The sequence below is a fragment of the Lampetra planeri genome, chromosome 8 (genome assembly GCF_965212315.1).
Source record: "Lampetra planeri chromosome 8, kcLamPlan1.2.h2, whole genome shotgun sequence".
Lineage (NCBI taxonomy): Eukaryota > Metazoa > Chordata > Hyperoartia > Petromyzontiformes > Petromyzontidae > Lampetra > Lampetra planeri.
In genome coordinates this window covers 14,305,222-14,318,868 of record NC_136114.1, presented here as the reverse complement: position 1 = coordinate 14,318,868, position 13,647 = coordinate 14,305,222, and the positions used below count along the sequence as shown (strand labels likewise).

Sequence of the window (13,647 nt, the reverse complement as noted above, 5' to 3'; positions counted from 1 at the left end):
TTTAGAGGTGGAGGGATTCGCGTGGAGATGAGTGAGGGGAGGGGGGCGCGGCGGGGCGGGGCGGAGCGCGGGGGGTGGTGGGGGGGGTGAAGGTAGTTCCGGCTCTGGGGGTTTGGGGGCGGGACCCCAGGTGGGGAAGGGGGGGAGGGGCATCATTTGAGGTGGCCACGCGCCCGGTCACGTGGGTGCCGTTTTTATTTAAATATATAAACACCGGTTGGGTTGCAGGCACGTCAACGTCAGACGGGCAGCAACAAACGGCACCATCGTTTCTTGCGTTGAGCTATGGGGGGTAAAGAGACGACGTCGTTTCCATGGTGGAGCAGTGCGAGCGAAGGAAGAAGCAGAGAGAGAGAAGCGTTGCTGCCTTTGGGGCCGTCCATAAATGACGTCACGCGGTTTTGGACGATTTTTGACCCCCACCCTCGTCACACGGGGTCACAAAAAGTCAGACCCCCCCCTTCAAATATGACGTCACAAATCTCTGCCCCCCCCCCAACAAAAAAACATGCTTCAAATGGCTTTAAACTGTTGTCGTTGTAGTGCGTATTTAATGTGGCGCTGCACCCTGATGTTGTAGGATAAATATTTATTAAAAAGTCAATTTAATTAAGTAGAACGTGTTGTCTATATTTATTTAAAGTTGCGCATTTTGATGTGACGTCGCATTTCTCAAACCCCCTCTCCTCGTCACACATCGTCACAAATGTCTGACCCCCCCCCCCCCCCCCCAGGTGCGTGGCGTCATTTATGGACGGCCCCTTTGCTGTGTGGCGGCTGAGTGGGGTGGATGGGTGTCACCTGGGGAGCGGTGGCGCAGCGGTTAGCGCGCTGCGCTACGAACCCGGCCCCCCGAGTTCAAATCCCGCCCACGGCCAACATCGGCGACGATTATCTGAACCGGTCCCGGGCCTCCCCGAGGTCGACTCGAGTACCTAGTGCGGTGTGTAAACATCGCCACCAGGGGGAGACAAAGGCGGCCGGGTGTGGTGCTGGCCACTCACCCCCTCGTGTGCCGTGCCGGCCTTCGTAGGTGCTGCTCCCTAACAGCACTTGCCCCAACAGTATATCAAGGCTATACGGGAGAGCTTTGTCTTTGGAGTGAATCAGTGATCATTTGTTATTCTTACTGCAGATGTATGCTTATTAATCATCGTCAAACCACGATCTATCAATTGGGTCAACATCTGTCACACTCCCGGCGATGTTAACAATCCACTTAGCTCCAACAATTATTGTCTTGTCAAATCAGACGCTTTTGGTCTTTTCTCGCCTGTAGTTGTAGGGGGTGTGGATGTGTTCAGAACACTATACAAAATATTAACTTTTATTTTTTTATTTTACCAGGTAAGGCCCACTGAGCTGTGTAACTCCTTTTCCGAAGCGACTTGGCCGCAACTGATAGCTCAATGTGGTTGTCTTATCATCATGTGGAATGTATAGCAGCCAAATATTCTAAACGCGCGTTTCTAAATGTGGAGGGAAAAATTTGAGGACCCAGAGGAAAAATCCACGCGACCACGGGGAGAGAGAAACACGCAAACTTCAAATATACAGCAGGCGTAAGAGTCGGGATCGAACCCACGACCTGTACACATCCTGTCACCGTGGCGCACTCAACCCTTGTAGGTTTAGAGCTTTGCGAATTTAAGAGATGGGAGAGAAAGACATTTTTTTCTCAAAGGGGTTTATCATCTTCCCCTGGTTGGGTCACGTCGCGCGGTCGTGCGCTTCGCTAAACGCCACGTGGCCCTTGAGATGAGAACCGGACCCAACGCGCATCATCGCGATCAGCGAGCCCTGTCACAGACACCCACTGCGTGTGTCTACACAGCACGCTGTGAAGGACGCTGCTGCTACTGGGCAGTCGGAGGCAGTCGCCCTCCAGCAACGACGACGGAACGGAGCGACGCTCACAACAACGAGCGGAGCACCGGACGGATAAAACGCAGCGAGTTGGTATAATAGGGGTGCATCGGCCAGTCATTTCAGTCAGTCAACCCATGGCACCTGGGTCTGTCCTGTGACTTGCTGCCAGCGGGCGTTCGACACTTCACGTAGCCTTAAAGTGCACAGAGCCTGGCACAAACGCGGTGGTGACATCACCGCCACTTGGCGAACAACACCAGTGACGATAATCTGAATGGGTCCTGGGCCTCCCGTAGGTCGCCCCAGCCTCAAATAAGTAGCTGTTGCGGTGTATAAGCGTCACCACTAGGGAGCCAAAGGCGCCTGCACATGGTGCTGGCCAATCAGCTCTCGTGTGCCGTGGTAGCATTCATAGGTGCTCGCTAACAGGGCTTGCCTCAATAGTCTCTTCAGGCTATACAGGGGATCTTTGTCTTTGTGATAATGCACGCAGCAGTTGGCCGTGTGAAAGGAAGTCGTGGGCAGTGTGAAATGAAGTAGTGGGCAGTGTGAAATGAAGTAGTGGGCAGTGTGAAATGAAGTCGTGGGCAGTGTGAAATGAAGTAGTGGGCAGTGTGAAATGAAGTAGTGGGCAGTGTGAAATGAAGTCGTGGGCAGTGTGAAATGATGTCGTGGGCCGCATCATACCCATGGATGCGTCCGCTCAGCACGTTTGCAGTACGGACCTGGGAGAATTTCGCTGCGTTATTGCATTTTTTTTTTCATTTTTAGAGGAGGAAATAAAGTGCAGTTGTGAGTCGGGCATCGGCATTTTCTCATTCATCTTGGCTACCGGACCCACGCGAACACAAAATAACCCCACACACCCCTTTGAGGTTTTGATGTGTGATGACACTTTGAATGTGCAGGCCGGGTGAGGATTTTATTCTCTTGTTCCAAACTCAAACAGCAACACCGCCCAAAGGACGGGTGAAAAATAAATGTGGTACAGGTTAAGGTTTTCTTGGGTCTTATTGTATGGCTCACCTCGAGCTATGGATTGGAATTTCTCGAAGGCGAAATCTCTACCTGCGTTTATTGAAAATAAATCGCCCGATAAGATGCCCTCATTCTTTGACGCATGAATCACGCACGCACACGCACCAGACGGCAACAACGAGTTACCCACAACCTCGATCGTCCTGGATGCGCCAGATCAAACCTAGCAAGCTAAGCAGGCTTTAAACCTGGTATTGTTTTTTTGGCTCGGCGATTGTTTGCGATGGCTGCTGGTGCTGTCGGCTTAGGCTGAGAGGTGGCCCCATAGCAACAGTAAGTTCAGCGAGGATTCTTGAATGTTATCTGTGTGGAGCCCTTTAGCGTTATCATCTCGTACGCGTGTAGGGTTTCCTCCGGGTTCTCATGTTCCTCCCCTACCCTCCCCCACGTGAAGCCCCCCCCCTCCCCAACACTCACGAATGGAATTGGACAAACATGCAAAATACAGGACCCTCCTGAAAATGTCTTGAGACTCTTCTGGGTAAAGGGTGTTTATCCCTCGAATCTTGAGATGTGTTGATGCTTTGCAGGGATCATCATCATCGTCATGTCCTGCCCAAGTCCACTTTTTTTTATATCAGCCATGGTTAATCTACTGCTGGATGAAGGCTTCTCAAAGCCATTGCCATCTAGCAGGTCTGCGATGCAACCTTCCATGTAGCACTTGCACACGAGCTGAATTGATCGCTCCATCTGCCCCGGTTGACGTCGTACACTTGAATGTGGTCCGTGCTCTGGTTGCTGCTCCGTCACCACCATTCTTCATCATTGGCCACCATCCCTTCATGACACGTGTCCTGTACAAGCCCACTTAGTTTCCTTCACAGTCAATATGATGTTCATCAAGGTGTGCACGCTCTCTAATATGTGCTCTTCTCCCTGTGTTTAAGTGGAGGAATTGTGCCGTAAGAATGCGTTTTTTTCTCCCATTACCGATTAAAATGTGCACATGCTCACGTGATAAAATGCGCACGATGCCCGATCCACAAATACGAAGGAGAAATCGCAGCAATACACGACTCCACTGTCCCTGGCGCGGCGATCTGGCTTGACCACCTGAATGTGAAATTGTAGTTGTTGCTCTACGTCTACATCAGCAGCCGTACCAAAGTCTAAGAAGTTCGTAACGAATTGGCATGTTCTGTTTACGTGACAAGCCTTGCTAATTGGTTGGTGGTGGCGGGTTTAACGACACATTGAAACGTATGCGATCTAACCCAAACAACCTCTTTTATGGATGATATTGGTCGCCTGCTACGTGTTAAAGTGACTTTAACGATTGCTTGAGATCACCGTGCGTTCACTAGTCACGGGGGCGAGCTATCAGGAGCAGATTCAAAACTCTGCCGTCCCATCTGGTCGTAATTATCATTAGGCAGGCAGATATTTAATGTCTACAGCTAATTAGGAAGGAGACATTGCTTCCAAAACAATGCACCACTTCTTTCCCGAGCCCACACACACTCGTGGGTGGCATTTTTTTTTTTGGGGGGGGGGCAAAGGTTTCCTAGTGCAGCGTGAACAAGAGGAACAGCCGCACGCGGATGGGTTCAGAGGTCAGCGCGAACGTTTGGGACACCGCAAGGAACTCTCGGACCGAGTTGCAGTGGCTCATTATGGTGAAGCGCGCGGTCGACCCGAGCGAAACATTTAACCGAATTTAGAAATTCGCGTTACGGGAGGGGGGCGCGTGGCTCTGGGATGAGAGCGCTAAGTCGGCAAGCGTTGAGAGCCTGGGTTTGAATTCACGTTTCCATAAAACTAAATTCTATTTGACCAGGTGAGGCCCACTGAGCGACGTTGCTCATTTTCAGAAGCGAGCAGGCTATCACAAATTACAGCTCAACGAAGTGGCTTATCATCGTCACGTGAAAATGTATAGCGGTCAACTACTCTAAACGCAGGTTTTTTATTTTATGAAGGGAAAGACCGGAGGACCCAGAGCTATTATGGGCTACATAGCTCAGTGGGCCTTACCTGATAAAATAAAAGATAAGTGTAAAGTTTAATAGTTTATGACCACAAAAAACACGAGATGCACGGGGAAGCTGAATGGTTGTGCTCATGCCGCCCTCTGGCGATCACAGCGCGCTACTGCAGCCACACCTCCACTCACCGCTGACTTCGAAGGGACCGCCTACTTTGTATGACCCGCCCACTTGCTCGTTAGGCCCCGCCTCTTTAATTTTAGCCCCGCCCCTTCTGGTTTATGCCCCACCCCCTCCCCTCCCCCGCCCGCGTGGTTGGGCAAGTTTGGGGAATTGGTGGTTGTCGTTGAATGAATCAGAATCTTTCGACTGGAGGAATCCGATGAGCTATGAAGCTCTTTTTCACAGACTTGCGATAGTTTTCACAGATGTCCAGACGGAATGTGGCGGGGAGCGGGGGGGAGTGTGTTTATTGTTGTTGCGTTGCCTGGCTGGATGGCCCATTGCCGGCAGAAGCACCGTCCACCAGAGGGAGCTCCGTCGAGACCTGGGGCCCTCTTCTCTATTGCAAGGCCAGCGGGGCCACTGGCGGTCCCTCCCTGGTGGCCTTGAGTACGGCCGCCGACAATACACAACACGTGACAACACCCCCCCCCTCCCCCCCATATCATCGTGCTGCTGTCAAACCCAATGGTTTCCAATGTGTGGCGGCCGTCACTCTGTCGTGTCGCCTAAAGTGCCCCCCGCCGCCCCCCCGCTTTCTGAAAATGAGTGAAGATCACTGGGCTAGAGGGTGCATGGAGAGCCCCCAGGGGCCCTGCCAAGCACAAGGAAACGCGCCCATCGATTGCAGATAAACTCCCTGCAGTTCGTTCTCCACCATTCGAGTCGCGACCACCAATCCACACCTCCGATTAGCGCTGTTCCTCACTTCCGACGAGCGCGATTGGCTACGTACGGTGAGAAAGAAATTCAACATACATTTGAACGCGCGATACTTTTGACGTTAATCACGTGACCCGCTAACAGACCGCTCGTGGAGCCTGCTGGGAAACCTGTTGAACTCTTTGATTAATAATTATCCGTAGGCAGATTATCCAGATTGCGAACTAAAAATGTTCGCTAAAACAAAATATCCTTATTCTCGCACTGGTTTATTTGCTGCTCATTTATCAAAAGGCATCGACTCATTGTGCCGCAAAAAACGACGGCAAAGCGATCAGCAATAAAAAAATATCGATGGAACATTTTACGTATTTTTTCCGACTTCTCACTCCTTAATCTCCCACCTTTTCTCTATTGCCCATTCTCTTTCCCTCCAGTCGCCCCTCCAGTCCTTCCTGTCCATACTCTTTTGTGATTCCCCATCACCCTCTTATCGCCGTCGCTCATTCCCCAATCTGTGTAGCACACCCCTACCATCTAAATCATTCTTTCACCGTTTACTAATCTTTGGGTGAAAGCGCTCTATAAATTAGATTGTCGCCTACCATATATACGTTTTCATTAGTCGTGCTTTTGATTTTATTTAGGTCACCCCTGCCGCCAACTATCGTTACCCCAGATAACGTTGACTTGACTACGGTAATTGAAGAGCCCTGCCGTAGTAGTTCACCAGATCTTCGACAATGTCTTTGGGTTCGACATCAGCATCCCAATACTCGCTGCAAAGTGACGGTGACGTCAGCCAGGATTCAGTGCCAGGCCAGGTGCACTTTAAGGTCACGTGAAGTGTTAAAGGTTCACCGACAGGTTACGGGACAGATCCAGGTGCCATGTGTTGACCGACTGAGATGACTGGCAGATGCACCACCTGTGCCCCCGACTGCACCAACTTGCTACCTTTTAGCCGACCCGCACTGCTCTTATTGTTGTGAGCGTCGCTCCTCTGCACTCCTTTGTTGTTGGAGGGCGATTGCCTCCAACTGCCGAGTAGCGTCCTCTATGAGCCTCCTCCATAGAGGCCGATTTTTACACTTCTGGTACCAGTCAGGGTACAAACGCACACACTCCAGCAAAAGACCATCTCACAGGGATGGAGGAGTTTAATAGCTTTTATTGAGCAGACACTGCTGAGAAATACAATTTTTTTTTCTATTGGGGACTCCAGAAACCGCGTTGAGAATTGGGAGGTTTGGCACCACTAGGGTAGCGCCGTGTGGCTCAAGCTCGCGCCTGTGCGGTCTTGGACAGAACCTTGAGGTCAGAGATGCACTTAGCAATGGTCTCCTTATCCTGTGCACAAAAAGAAAAATATCACTTGTATATGATGATCATCATCACGATCCATGGCCAGATAGCCCGTTGGTGTCCACTGCACATTTCGTCACTTGTTTCCACTTTGGTGCCAGAAAGATGTGCCAACATGCTCAAGTAGTGCCACATCTTTCCGGCACCATTATTATTACGATCGCGCAAATTGCAAAGAAAGACTTCCGGCGTCGCGACGCAGTAAATGCCCGGCAGCGGCTCGGGTGATAGTCGGGGCGCTCTCTGGCTGGCACCTGCTGGGGCGTGATGCTGCCCATGACGCCGCGCTCCACCCAGGTGATCATGTGTTCTTGCTCGGTGCGTCGCTGCATGTGCTGCAACGCCAGCTGGTAGTCCAGGCGTCTCTTCACCTCCCTCACCACGTGGTGCAGGCGCTCGCGCATGTTCGTCTCCAGCAGCAGGGCCACGTTGTTCTGTTCCGAGCCAGCGGGCAAACAGACGACACCGGTGTAAAGTCACGGTACTCGAATTTTAAATGTTGTGGGTTTACTCTGCAACACACCCATGTGCTGATCTAGTAACTAATTGGAACGTTTTGTTTAAGTGACAAACCTTACTAATTGGCTGTGTCGGGTGGTGGCCGGTTTAACGACACATTTATAGAAACATGATATAACCAAAAAACCTTTATTACGGAAAATATTGGTCACGAAAGCCTAAACAGACGACACCCCTGTAGCGTGACCCTAGTGGAACGGCGTGTCCTGGAAATAACGGGGTTCATTCAAGGGCTGGGGTGCTGTGGTAAAGCTGTTTTCTTAACAAACACCACTTTACTTTCAAGAAGACCAAATTGAGCCCATTTAGAGATTGTAATGTAGAGAGGTAAAACAAACCATGGCTGAAACCACCAAAAAATTAGAAGCCTATACTGGAAAATAATATCCAATGCGTGCAGTACTGTACAGTACTAAACTCGGACTGCAAGGCACGTGGCACTTTGGTGCAGAGGCAGCTAACAACACAACAGCATTGTATTTCACGCTGATTGAACTTATATCCAACTTTTAATGTTATTATGTTTTAGCGCTCCGTTGCAGATGAGTGGCAAGCGACGTCAAGCGAGTGGACAAATTACAACGGTCAAGTGACCGTCGCATTACTCCATCCATAGGCCAGGCTGCCAACCTGTTGAACATTGAGGGAAACACAGAAATAAAACCCTGATGATGTGGAACGATCTCGCATCTGGCAAACTAAAATGTAACAATTTTGTTTATTTCACCAGGTAAGGCCCACTGAGCTATATAGCTCTCTTTCAGAAGCAACCCGGCCACAAATAATAGCTCAACGAAGTGACTTATCACGTGAAAATTTTTCGGCACTCTAAATGAACGTTTCTAAATCCATGCAAACTCCATACATACAGGCTTTGTTAGGGTCGAGATCGAAACCACGACCGCCTGTATACCAGGTGATACAAGTAACATCTTGCAGCTCCCCTTGATGGCGCATCACGCGCGACAGAAGGCAACGGGGCCACCCACCTTCTTGGCGTCGAAGAGCATGTTCCTACCCTCCACGCACCACTGCTCTTTCTTCTCGCTCTCGATGGCCTTCGTCAGGTTGTTGATGGTTACATCCCTCACCGAGTTCACGCTCTCGATCAATTCCTGCCGGGGGGGAGGATATAAAAATGACATCCGTCCACACTCGCTGGTAAGGTAAAGATAAAAGTAACGATGGCGAGGTTACATTTTGATGCGTCTAAAGTGTCCCCGCATTGGTGTGCCGTTTTCAGATTATTTCCGAGAATAGCGTTGTCAAACGTGTGGAGAGGGGTGGCACAGCTGTGATCACACTACACAATGAATCCAGCTCGATGCTCGTGCATCTCACGAGCCACTGGGTCACCTCACAGATGGATAAAAGTAACGACTGGAATACGATCTGCGTTGGATTCCCGGTCACAGTCGCAACATCAGTGGCAACAGATAGCTGAATGGACCATGGCTTCGGGCTGTGAATTGTTGACAGTATTTGTTATTGCTTATCAAATTAAATTTTGGTTTTGCATCGCTGTTGGAAAACAAAGCCAACTCGAAATTTTCGCGTGAGGAAAAAAATTTAAACATGAATTTGATTTCAGCAAAATCAATCGCGTTAAAATTAATCATGACGATGAGACCCTTATCAAAGTAAAACACTGGTGTTAAGTAAAACCTAAATATTAATTCAACACGTGATTGGTGCCATATTTGTATCCATCGCTCTTCAAAACCTTCAGATTCAAACATTCATGTCTAGGTTCAACAAATTAAAAAGTATTGCCCGTCAATTGTAGACCCTAATAGATTTTAAAAGTTATATGCAGAAACCACAATATTTGTGGTCAAGTTCAACTTCCTAGATCTCTTAATCATTTACATCAGCCACTCATGTGTATTGGATGTATGTAGCGCTTCGGGAATATTATTTGAATTTACACCAAACACAATTGTTATTGCAACAATCCCTCATTCATGGTGGTCTATACGTGGGGAGTGATGGCGCAGCGGTTAGCGCACTGCGGACCCGGCGATCCAAGTTCGATTCCCACTCACGGCCAACACCAGTGATGATGATCTGAACTGGTCCTGGACCTCTCCTAGCACAACTAAATCTCAAATGAGCACCTGGTGCGATGTGTAAGCATCATTACTGGGGAAACAAAGACGGTCAGGCATGGCACTGGCCACCCACCCCCTCGGGTACTGCTCTGGCCTTCGTAGGTGCTCGCTAACAGCACTTGCCCCACAAGTCTGTTAAAGGCTACACGGGGGGTCTTTGTCTGTTTTTAGACATATATTAAATAATTCTAGATTTGAAGCTTTCGTGACTGCAAGGATTCATACTCTTAGGTTTTTTCGGTAAAGTCACGTAGGTAAAAAAATAATAGCTTCGAGTGAGGGAAAAAAATGTAAACATAAATTTTATTTCAGCAAAATCAATCACGTTGATACAACAATTGTGCTGTGACGGTTTCACCTGAAGACGGAAGCTTGTGTTGCCTCCGAAACGTCGTGATTTTTTATTTTATTTCTATAAATGTTTCTATCATTATTTATTATTTTATTTATATTATTTGTTCTATTATTATTTATTATTTATTTTTCTTATTAATTTTTTACCTACATGACTTTACCGAAAAAACCTAAGAGTATATATTAAATAAATAAATGCTTGCTCAAGCATTCTAGAACATACGTCATTCAGTTTGTCTGCGTAGGCGGCAACGTCTTTCCCATATTTCTTGACGATGTAGACGAGGATTGCCGCCATGCTGAGGCCGGCAAAGGTCTCGTGGTTGATGATGTACAGCTCCTTGGAGAGCAGGTAGGTCAGCAGCCCGAGACCCAAGGTGTACGGACCTGGCAGTCCAAGGATCAAGGAGGTCACAGGTTAAAGGGAAAAGGACAACGCTTTTCAGCAAAGGCTGAATTAATATAGCACACAACTGTAATAATTATCTTCATTATCATCAGGCAGGATCAGTCTGGATGAAGACCTCTACAAACTGTTGTCATCTGTCAATCTTATGAGTCGTCAATTCAATCGAGCTACTGCACATAAGGGTAGCAAATTCAGTGATTCATCAACTACAATGCATTGTTATGCTTACAATAGGGGTATGGTACAAAGGATGGAGGTGCATGCCCTGAGTTACACCGAGAGATGGGAAGAGGAACAGGTGGATCAAACGCAAACCAGAGACATCATCTTGATTGTTAAGGAAAGTAAGTAGTGGCTGCCATAGTTTCCAGCATTATTAATTCAGAAAGATCATGGTTTATGAGAACATGTATAAAAAGCAATTGATTCTCACACGCACGATTATTTTCTCCAAAAGCATCCAAACGTACTTTAGTTCGTTACTGAAGATCAGTGTTCTCATTCACTCGCGCACCTGTGACGCCGATCTTGGGGTAGAGGAACTGGAATAACTCCTCTGGGACGAAGCCATGGCGGACCTTCCCGCCAGTTTCAGGCAGCCGGGGCACAGGAGCATGGCTCTGGCTGCTCGTGTGCAGCAGATTACGGGGCACAGCGACCACACTGCAGGGGCAGGACGAACAGTTCGCCAGCGAGTCGGTCAAACAGGCAGGCAGTCAAGACAGTGAGACCGCTAGTGACTCGGTCACGCAGCTATTAAAGTAGTCGGGCAGCCAGTAGGTTAGTCAGCGAGTCAGGGTATGAGTCGGTGGGTCATGCAATCTGTAAGGCACGTATTGAGGTTGCAAGTCAGTGAGGCAGTTAAGCAGTCATTCAAGCAGCAGATAATATGTTAAACAGAAGATGAGCACTGTCAAGTTTGAGTAGCTAACCACTGGTTGTAAAAAAAATATTTGCACGTGCCAAAGAGCCTCAGACTCAAAACAGAATGTCAATAGGACAGAGGGTTAGCCAATACAAATCGATTAATAGATTGATATTAATTCTTTGAGCACCTTAAAATGCATTCGATTTTTGGGAAGGATATTCCATTTATGTAACAAACCCTTCGTCATTATTATTTTGACAACTCTATGTTTGTTTCATATAGGTCAACAAATTTTGCTCTTAACTTACCAGACCCTGGCAGCTGCAGCAGGCTTTACAGCCGCTGTCAATGAGAAAGGAAAAAAACAGGTCAATCACACTGTCTACTAAATGGTTTACTCAGCAGGAGAAAGGAGACGACCAGATCTGAGTTGGAGGGGACATCCCCCCAGCCCCAAGTCACCAGGTGTCTCCGAAGCGTTCAGAAGCTATGCACATTTTATTCAAATTCAAGAGGTCAATGTCATGAGTGACAGCCAATGTCAGTGATGCCATCAACCCTCACTCTTGCATTCTTTCAGATCCCACGGCAACGGCCAAGTCATAACACGATTTGCAAGGTCAAGTACAAATCTAGTCCCATTATATATACAAGAAAAAACGTATATTAATCTCGGTCTTCCCCTTGTTTAATAAACACGTCCTTCAAGTATCTGCTCATCACCACAACCAGACTTTAGCGTCTCACTCATCCTTTAGTCACAGACTTCTGGGTGCCACTCTCTTGCCCGACTGTAATCTGCCCATGTTCACCCTGCATATTTCGCATACTCATCACAACCTCGTATTCTTCCATTTCACGTACAACCTTTTCTACAAATATTTTATTCCGAACCTCCAAGTTACTTATGATTATATTTAATTGATTTAATACCTTCCACTCACACACTCTTTCCAAGTTACCAGTCATTTACCCTTCTATCCTTCATACACCTTCTTCAATGGCACGTTCCATTTAGAATTTCCAAATTGCTCACCCAGCCCTTCCATGATATTACTAGCATCCTTCGGATACACCTTTGAGTACAATTCCGAGTACAGAACTTTAGCATATAGTTTCTTTGTTAATGCTCGTCTCTCTTAACAGTCTAGCCCGATAATACTATAGTATTTAGACGCTGACAAATTTCGAATTGTTGTGCTATTGCTGTCCTTGCGTCAAACGCCCATCTCCTAACACCGAAGATGACCTCCACACTCTTCCAATGACTTATGAAGACCACCAATTGGCAGCACACACGAACTACATACAACACGAACTACATACAACATGTACACATGCACAGACGTGTGGACGCGTTGCCCCAATACAATCAGCAAGCACATACATGCAGTGACGTCAATCGTGCCATAGCTTTAAAGCATTTATTTTCCTCACTACATTAACACAGATTGTAACTTGCGTCGGGCAGCTTAGACAAAGCACGGTGTAATTACAAATAATTATAGTAATCGGCAGCGGTCATGGTCAATCAACTGCTGGATGAAATCCTCCCCAATCCACCAACCTCCCACGACCCTGCACTGCAGCTAAACCCGGCAGGCACAAACCACACACGAACACATTTAACTATAACGTGCATCCACAACCACGACGAGTCGCCGTCGATCATCTCTCGACAAGTACTCTTCTACGCAGATAAACATTGACGCCGTTCCGCGCAACGCCGCAACACCCTAGGCCTGAGGCCTACACCGACGGGCCAGGCCTGTCAAGGGCACCGCGGTGTCAGTTCAAGGGGGAAGAAACCATCGCCCCGACCCGCGGCAGAGCGCGGGAGGAGCTCCCTACGACTGGCCGAGCGGCCGGGAGGGAAACCAGGGGAAGGGGAGAAGCAGTGAGGCGATCGAAAAGCGGCAACCTGAGAGGAGAGAGAGGCGAGAGAGCATCGCGAGGAGGTTGACTGCTCCTCCGTTTGCCCGGCGACTGAAGACTGCGAGTCGAGCTTGGAGGGAGTGACCTGGGGAGAGGGGGGGCACGCGATTGGTCGGGAGGGGCGTCACGTGGTGCGCAAAGCTGAGAGCTTTGTGATTGGGTGAAAGGCGCAAGGTAGAATCCGATGAGCTGTAAAGCGCTTTTAGTTATTTTTTAAACCGCGAAGGCAATCGCTAGCGATATTATCCGTGATTTGAGGTTTTTGGGTTAGATCGTGTCAATATAAATGCGTGATAACCCCTTGCGAATTGGTTGGTGGCAGGTTTAACGAGACATTTGCGAGATCTAACCCAAAAAAAGTATAGT

At 48.3% G+C, this 13,647-nt stretch overlaps 1 protein-coding gene across 1 annotated transcript; it reads right to left on the bottom strand.

The window, feature by feature from the left end:
- Positions 1-6,873: 6,873 nt before the first annotated feature.
- Positions 6,874-13,393, bottom strand: ATP5PB (ATP synthase peripheral stalk-membrane subunit b). The gene is made up of 7 exons (XM_078597132.1): positions 13,268-13,393; positions 11,655-11,688; positions 10,993-11,141; positions 10,293-10,456; positions 8,594-8,719; positions 7,340-7,519; positions 6,874-7,070 (listed from the first exon to the last, which is right to left on the bottom strand). Exons 1-7 carry the CDS (start codon positions 13,293-13,295, stop codon positions 6,999-7,001), a joined length of 753 nt encoding a protein of 250 aa, XP_078453258.1. The 5' UTR covers positions 13,296-13,393; the 3' UTR covers positions 6,874-6,998.
- Between the last annotated feature and the right edge of the window lie 254 nt (positions 13,394-13,647).